At 31.7% G+C, this 9319-nt stretch overlaps 1 protein-coding gene across 1 annotated transcript; it reads right to left on the reverse strand.

Annotated features, from left to right (window-relative positions):
* Positions 1–868: 868 nt before the first annotated feature.
* On the reverse strand, positions 869–4451 carry LOC100812438 (membrane-anchored ubiquitin-fold protein 2). The gene is made up of 4 exons (XM_003531795.5): positions 4214–4451; positions 3301–3584; positions 2405–2569; positions 869–1380 (listed from the first exon to the last, which is right to left on the reverse strand). Exons 2-4 carry the CDS (start codon positions 3431–3433, stop codon positions 1325–1327), a joined length of 354 nt encoding a protein of 117 aa, XP_003531843.1. The 5' UTR covers positions 3434–3584; positions 4214–4451; the 3' UTR covers positions 869–1324.
* Positions 4452–9319: the final 4868 nt, after the last annotated feature.

The following is a 9319-nucleotide window of genomic DNA, read 5'->3' on the forward strand; positions in this document are numbered from 1 at the left end:
TAAAATGCTGACAAATTCATCTCTAAATGTGTCACATAAGCTTTTTCATTAAAAATAACGGACGAAAGCTATCAAACAAATAGATTTTTTGTACTTTGAGATATTTATCAGGGTTATACACATTTAGAGAGAAATATAACTATTTATCCAAAAGAAAATTACAATTATAAGCTTCAGAATACAACCACCATCACCTGCGCGGATAATCTTGCGAAGTTGGGAGCGGCAACTTTCATGAATGCTATCGTCAGGAAGAATGTCCTAGTGACATGCCCTCTCTTGCTGTTTTCGGATGCCATGGAGAGATCTGAATCGCCTTGAAAAAAACCCACCAATCCTAAACCCATGTACCAGATCCAGGACAAGACTCTTAGATGCAGCGGTGGTGATGCTTGTTCGCAATGACGAAGTTGGAGTTTGAAGGGAGGAGTGGTGATGGGGTGGCTAAGAGGGAAGAGTAGTTCGGGTTGAAGGTGAAGGGAGAGTGAAAGGTCAGGAAATATAGCTACAGTCCACGTTTAAAAAAAAACAATTATATAGTACTTTCTCTATTCGGTGCATCCTCACTCATATGAGACCTATGAAGTTCACGCACAATAGAATAGGAGCACAAAGGCTACAATAATGTGACTCAAGAATTGAAAATTAGATATTTTTATTTGCTGTAAAACTAAAGGTTTTCCCATGAAAATGTACGTGACATCTGGCAAGAAACTTGAGTTGTTAGACACTGTAGGTTTTTTTTTATCTACAACGCAAAATCTAAGGGAATTCAATTCAAGCATCAAATCTCCATTTTGTGAGAGATGTTGTTAAACCACTATTGCCACAACTGTTATACAAGAGTGAGAGTAGCAATGGTACCATATAAACAACCAGAAAATTAAAACACATTCAAATATTCAACACATACATGTCTGGAATTAAGCATGTTGTATCAGGCACACGAAAGAGAAGAATTGTAAAAATATATATGAGGGGTAAGATGGCAAACTAGTAGAGTTCATTTCAATCAACAAATATACCAAGTGCCTGATGAGGCAACACCTAATACATGTTGAGACCGGCAGAAGAACATCTCCTATGAAATTGCGCAAGAAATATGGCGCCGCAGAGGAATCAGGGAACTACTAGCTTCACAATCTTCACCAAGTCAAGTACTCCATTTTTATAAAGTAAATAGTCCAGTACTCTTTCTGTAGTACGAATCAGGCATGCAACCAAATAATTTGTGTGTGTTGAAATATTTGACGCTGCAGGTTACGTAAAAAGGAAGTGTCCCTAACCAACTAAGACAGATGGCATCTGCTATTCAATCTGGATGCTATAAAATAACGCACATGCATTTGTTCTGTGTTGCTTTGTTGGCAGCTTTCTTCTCTGTATCAGGCAAAAAGACAATTGTCAATAAGTATCAGATAAAGCACCAAAATTGAATGAAAACAAAATCACTCAAACAAAACAGTAGTTTTACATTTAGATGCAAGTAGTTTCCAAGTCAAGATTGGTGTTTGAGGTGCTATTAACTGATAATTAAAAATCAAGTAGTTCCCAACCAAGTTCATCTAGTTATTAAGAAACTACTCGAAATTTTATTTTTCAGTTTTCTTCTCTTCCTCACATAAAAGAAAATTCAATTAGGATTAGCACAAGACATCAAAATTTCGGGGAAAAAATTGTAAACCCCAAAATTTCGGAAAGGACTGTCTTTTTCTTTGTATTTTGAAGCAGATAGTTTACTGTTGTTGTCCGACATGAGATAGGTCTGAAAATTGGATAAGAACAAATAGTACATTGATAGTCATAAGGGCCTGTTTGTTTGTGCTTTTTATATGAAGAGAAAAAATATTTCTCAGTTAAAAATATATCAAATTTTTTAGACAATTTGATTAAGTTATTCAGGGGAAAAAAAGGCTAAATTCAAACAAAAACAAATTTAGTGGATTTCTCTTAAGCAAGAAAGTGCAGTTTCTAAAAATAGTTATACATAAAAGCATTTTTTAAAATAAGCTTATGGACTAGAAGTCTATAACTATTTCAGTGCATTTAATTTCTTTAATCTTTTGTACCTCCTCTATACCTAAAACGTATAAATTCTACAAATACTTTTATAAAGCAAATTTATGCAGAACAGTAGAAGTATTTTACCAAAGCCAAATCCAATAGTTACCTATGTAAGTAATCTTTGGCCCCTGAAGCAACTAAACCCATAATCCCAATTAAAAATTATGACATAACAGAAAAGAACTACTAGTAGTATGAAAGTGAAATTAAAAAACAAACTTTATCCCAGCCAATGAGAAGAACTTGAATCTTATCCTGGTCAAACATTTAAAAAGAACCACATACACAAAAAAAAAGCTACTAAAACTTGCTTTTGACATGTCTCAAATAAATACTATACCTTTCTCCGTAGCAGGATGTTGCACAACCACATGCATCGTCGTAACAGTATCAGGGGTATCACATAACGGGCTCTGGCATTCCCCAACTGTTCTGTTGTTCTCCAAAATTTTTCCTGCGCTAATTAACTTCACATCTTTTATGGTCTTTGGGCCATTCTCCTTGTCTTCAAAACAAAAACACAAACTTACAAATCTCACATATCACAAAAGGCATGGCAAAAATTCAACATGGAGCTCAATATATTAAACCAATATGACAAACATCAGAATGATTGAAAGACTCCACTTAAAATATCACTAATTTTTCTCTTTGTCAAATACTAGTACAACTTACTGTTCCCATATTAATCTAGAAAATGCCATTTTAATTTTATCTTATATGCCAAAAAGTTGTGGCAAATCAGGGAAACTGGTAAGCATGTATCTCAGTATAAGCATGGATCTCAGTATAAGCATATATAAATAATATGTTTACTGTTTATACACATTAGACGATATCCACAAACAATGAGCAATGGCATGGACACTAAGCTACAAACAACCTCTTCAAAAATTACTAAGCATTAAAGAAAACATAAACATTAGAAAGTTTCAGTTTAAAGAAATAGTAAAATAATATGACACATAAATATCCCCTTGTAAGTACACTGCTAACACTTAAAGAGGCATCCATCTTGAACAAGTCAAGCAGTACAGTATGGGATAAGGAGAAGAAATTGAAGTTTAAGAAAGAAACTATGTAACTGGGAGATATACCAAGAGTTCCCCAGAATTTTAGTTTAAGGTTTTTATCCAGGTTAGATACTTTCACAATTTATGAAATCCTAAAGGTGCCTTCAAACCAGAAGACCAAAAAGAGAAGCATAAAGGAAAAGACAACAGTAACACAAGTAACCTTTTGGCCACTGAGCAAGAACACTCTCTTTTAATGTTGCAATACTAGTAGCTGCAGGAAAACTTTTGGGGCCAATATCAGAACCATCAGTCAACCGAAACTTGATCTCGAACTGATCTTGATTCCCAGCCATGCTCAAAGATCCAACAAACTTGTGTAGTTAAAACAAATCTAACAGCTTCAGTTGTATGAAAAATAAGTTTTCCAGTGAATAATCACTTCACTTCAATTGAATCTCACTAATGAAAAACAGGATTTCATTCGAAGTCTATCACTCAAGAGTTCTGCAAAAATCAGACACAAAGGAAAAGATTGAGCTAGAGTCCCACATAATTACATGCTGCATCTGGCATGAAATACTATATAAATCATGCAAAATTTGGAGAGGCTTGAAAAGTTCTTACAGAAACTCTTGAAATAAAAATATGAACAGAGGAAATTGAGAATAACTTAGCTGGATACATATTAAAAATAAAATAAAAATAAAAACAAATATATAAATAAAGGGAGTAAAATGATTGAAATCCAAACCACAAGTGCTTAAAAGTAAACATCATAAGATAATTCAAAACACTGTCACCAACCAAAAAAAAGAATGAAATCTCAAACAGCCAAATCATAAGAGATCCAATTTTCAAATGGGTACGCATCAAACAATAAAAAAAAAATCTCAAATTTTCAACTGGGTCACCTACAAAACAAGCAAGGATTGGAAACATCATAAAATAATTCAACACACTGTCACCAACCAAAAAGAAAAATAAGGAAAGAAATCTCAAACAGCTAAATCAAAAGAGATCCAATCTGCAAATGGGTACATATCAAACAAGAAAAACAATCTAAAATTTTCAACTGGGTCACCCACAAAACAAGAAAGGATTGGAGGGAAAAAAATAACAGAGTATGAAAAAACCTGAGTTTTTGTTCTTGTGGGGTTTCTGAGATGGGTGTGTATATCACTGATCTAAGTGGTGATTGTGGCAGTGACGGACTTCGCTTTTCACTTTTGAGAAAACCCAAATTGAAGAAGAAGAAGAAGAAGGGAAAGTGGGTACTTTTTTTTCCCTTGTGTTCGTTGGTTAGTGTTTTGCAAAGCAATAATAATAATTAATGGTGAAATCGGAAAAAAAAAAAAAAAAAAAGATGAAATAAGGTCATCTCCATTTTTCCAATTTTCCCTTGGAAATAGAGATCTCCGGTCCAATGAATCTTCACATGGCACGTGTACAAAATTATTTAACGGCTGAGATTTAATCTTATTAAATTTAATTTAAAATTAAAAAAAACTAAAATATTTTATTCCTTCTCGTCAAAACCAATGATGTAGGAAGTTTTTTCATATTGAAAAAATATAATCATGAATCCTCGAAATAATTAGAAATGAAAATATCAATTTAGTTTAGTTAGGGATATTCACAAATATAGGTTTTGAATCTGAATCGACAAAAACTAATTTAAACAGTTTAAGTTGACTAATTTTTGTACTAAGTTAGACTCGAATCAAATCAATCAAATTTGTTAAGTTTTGGGTTAAGTATCGAATAATTATATCTAGGCCCATTGATTCGTTAAGACTATTTGAAAATATTGGAAATTTTAAATTATGATATAATAGCTTTAGTTTTTGGATTTGTATGCTTCATAGTATGGTGTTTGTTTATTATATTTTAATTTTAAATCATGTTTAGCGTGATATGTTAGCCTATGTGATGATCATGATAATAAGGTGATTCATTCCTTGAACTTTTCTTCAACTTTGACTACATGTAACAATTATAAGTAGTATATTCGATATTCCAATTAACAAAAATTTTAGCTTATAAAAAATATTAGATTTTAAAAAATAACTAACAAATTTAAATATTTTGACCCATTGACTCAACTCAACTCAAATCGTTTACAAACATGTTGGTTTGTGTTGGATTTTATTTTATTTTCTTGGAAAATCGACTCAAACCAACATGTTCAACTTTGATTGGGTTGGGTCACAGATTCGGCCAAATCCGACTCAAATCGATCCGCGTACACCTCTAGTTTAGTTAATGATAAATATTTTAGGGAAACATTTCTGGAAAAAAATGTGATATTCTTATTAGTTACTTTATTTACCACATTAAATAATCTAATAAGAGTAACATGATATTTTTTTTCTTGAAAACCACTTAGAAACGAAAACTTTCTTTCCTAAGAATAATATTTTTTAAAATAGATAACAAATATGAAAACAAATATTCTCAATCTAAGATTCCAAAAACATCAAAAAATTTCTTAAAATAGATTGTCTTAAGTATGAGTATTAATGGATGAAAAATTAATGAGAAGTGGAATATGAAAAAGATGAACATTTTAAAAAAACTAAAATTTCCATAGTTTTGATCTAGAAGTAGTACATTAGGGTCGTTCTGACAACCTAGTGTTTGAAATTCCAATTAATTGAACTTAACTTCAATCCACCTCCTCTCTTCCTTCTCCATTGAGTGTTTTGGAAATCAGGATTTTCAACTTACAATGCTTCCAACAAATTTTCAAGCACAATCCAAATCATTGATGCAATTGTGTCATTGTCACACTAAATCTCAATGAAGATTACCATTCTCTCTTCTAATTTACAACTATTAAGGTGAATGAAAATAAAGTAAAGCTTAAAGACGTAAAGAAAATGAAATAAATTATTCAAAATGAAGGAAGTGAGGTGAGGAATGCTTGTCAAGAAAGAAAATTGCAAATTATTCTAAAGATGTGTTCTTTTCCCACCAAATGTGTTAGAGTTGTGAAAGTTTCATATTGTCACGTAATTCTTAGCCTCCTTGTTTGTTTGTTTAAATAAAAATTAAACTTCTTTGATGTCAATTACTAAAAAGTGCTTCAAGGTAAAAGGACTTCTTGAAAAACTATGGAAGGGAATTGCAAGTTGTTCTCGTCATCTCATGTTTGACTTTTATATAACACACTTGTCATTGGATGTGGCAAGAGAAACCTGAGTTTGTGACACCATTGTCCTTAACACAAATTATTTTACAAAGAGCAACAATATTCTAAAATTTGGTTGTGTTATGAAGGTTGGAGAATAAGTAAGAAATTGAAAAGGGAATTTTCCAGAAAATGCTTTTTAGAATCCATAATCTCCTATGGCCTATGGGAGGTACAAAATCAAGTAAGAGATTCTTAAAGGAACTTGTCATGCTTTTCTAAAATGCATGTTTATTTCAAACTAATTTTTAATTTAGTTATCAATAGAAAGGACTCGATGGATACAACTTTAGAATCTTGAAGGAGTTTTGGGGGCTGTTGAAGGGGGATATAATTGAATTTCTTGGGGATTTCCATGCTTCCGAAAAATTTCCAAGAGGAGCTAGTGCATCATTTATTGCTCTTATTCCCAAAATTTATGAGCCACAAGGGTGAGGCGATTATAGGCTTATTTCTTTGGTGGAGTGTATGTATAAAAATAATGGCAAAATTATTGGCATGAAGATAACATAGGGAACTTCATGGTGTGATTGATGGAAGACAAAGCGTTTTCTTGGGGGGAAGAAACCTTTTGCACAATGTCTTGATAGCAAATGAAGTAGTGGATGAAGTTAGGAGGAAGAAGAGGAAATGTTTGTTATTTAAAGTTAACTACGAAAAGACATATGATTCGGTATGTTGGAGCTTTCTCTTTTATATGATGAGAAGATTGGGGTTCAACGATACATGGATCAAATGAATTCATGGATGTCTTGTTTCTAGCTCGGTATCGGTACTTGTGAATGTAACCCCACAAAAGAATTTATGTTGCAAATGGAGTTAAGGTATGGAGATCCACTTGCTCCTTTCCTTTTCACTATTATGGCGGAGGGATTAAGTGACTTGATGAGGGAAGCAGTCTCTAGAAATCTATATAGAGGCTTTAATGTAGGGACTATGAAAGTGGAGGTCAATTTGTTACAATATGCGAATGACACAATTTTTGTGGGGAAATTCAATGTGGATAATGTGGTTGTCTTAAAAAGTATGATAAAATATTTTGAACTAGTTTCGGATTTGAAAGTGAATTTTCACAAGAGTAGGTTTGGAGGTATTGTAGTGGAAATTAGGGAAGTGGAGAGATTCTCACAATATTTAAATTGTAAATTTTTTTCCATCCCATTCGTATATTTAGGTATTCCTATCAATGCAAATCCAAGAAGGATGGAGACATGGGAGCCAATCATAAAAAAAAATTGACAAAAAGCTTGCATCTTGGAAAGACAAACATCTTTCCTTTGCTAGAAGAATATATTTGATCAATTCGGTACTTACTTCTCTATCCCTCTTCTTTTTATCTTTTTTTAAAATTTCGAAAGGAATTTCTAGGAAATTGGTGAAGATTCAAAGGAGGTTTTTGTGGGGTTGTGAGGATAGGAGGGAAAAAATATCTTGGGTTGGGTGGGAGAAAATTGTTGGAAATTTCTATTCCAATAATTAATGTGGGCTAATATTATAAGACAATTATATTAACTATTTATCATTAGTGAGTTCTATTTTATGTGATCAAATTAAGTGAGCTCGTTAAACAATTAAATCAGATGATATAGACTTAAATGAGCATATGTCAGTGTTGGCCTATTAGGGGATAATGAGAACACTATTATATTAACACACTATAAGAAGACTATGGTCTCCAATATATTGACCTGTCACATATAGTTTCTCTTCTCCCCATCTGAAGAGTTATGAATGTTCTATTAAAGAATAAAGAGGTTCCGGTTTAGGAAGAACCATGAAGCCACCAGTTACGCTGTTAGTCGATTACCCGTTCCATAACAAATCCTAAGAAGAGTACATAAATCACAAATCACCTACGGATTCAGATTCTGTCGTGTTTGTTTGATCAATCATTATAGATCCAGGTATTCATAAAATTCTTCTTGATGATCTAATCTAATGTGTTCCTGGTGGTTATTGGTATTTTATAAGGATCCCTTACAATTCGAACAAATGATATCAGAGCCACCATTACTATTGGGAATTAATTTTTTTTTTTTTGCAATAGACTGGTTTTTAGGAGTTAGCTTGTTTTTTTTGTTTCATAAAAAAAAAATAATGTTGCTTTATTGTTTTCCTAATCATAGTTTCTAAAGATTGGCGTTTAACGTCATCTAATCGTCTATTGGTTTGTTTCACTTTTTTTTAATAAAATTTGTGATTCACGTTTCATGTAATGCTAATAAATTAAAGGAGAAACATTATTATATATTTTATTTATATAACTCTGGTTTTCTAACGTGGGAGCAAATTAAAGTTGAAGATGAAGTGAAGTTTCTCATGTCTCTAAGGTGCATTACACAATCATCACAAACATAAATCAATATTATGGAAATATTTTTCATGGATGATCTTATTTTTTTATTTATATAAAATCTTTTAAAGATTTCTTTTAGGAATTTATACATGATTTTTTTTTAATTCCTTTCACAAATTTGTGATAACTTTATTTACGGATGCAATATTTACTTGGGATATTTTAATTATAAATCAATGATAGCATTAAATATAATTTAAGGATATGATATTTAATTGCCGTAATTATTTTTTATATATTTTTTTGCTATCATGATTGATTGTAAATTTAGCATTAACAAATCCTTCCCATTTATTTGTATGTCTAGTATATTTTTAAATTAAATTGATTGACACGATATATTGCAAAAGTGATTCCTATTGTGAAAATTGATTTAATTAAAATTGCATAGATTTTGTATGAACTGCGAATTTTTTTCGGCCCAAAGGAAGACGCAATTTGGCCAAATAATATTTTGTGCCTCTGATAATAAATGTGTGACAATTATAAAGGTATTTTCGTGTGAATAATAGTCAGTCCAAATAAAGGCTATTATTTGACATAATTTATTGTCAATATTTGATCATTGCGTTGAGAGTACCAATTACAAATTAATTTCTCTAGGAATTAATGTTGTGCTAGGTATCTTGTGATGAGTCTATTATGCAAAATATTTGCATGTTCTGTTATATACATACATACATACATACATAT

This window comes from Glycine max, chromosome 8 (genome assembly GCF_000004515.6).
Source record: "Glycine max cultivar Williams 82 chromosome 8, Glycine_max_v4.0, whole genome shotgun sequence".
In the NCBI taxonomy this organism is placed as follows: Eukaryota; Viridiplantae; Streptophyta; class Magnoliopsida; order Fabales; family Fabaceae; genus Glycine; species Glycine max.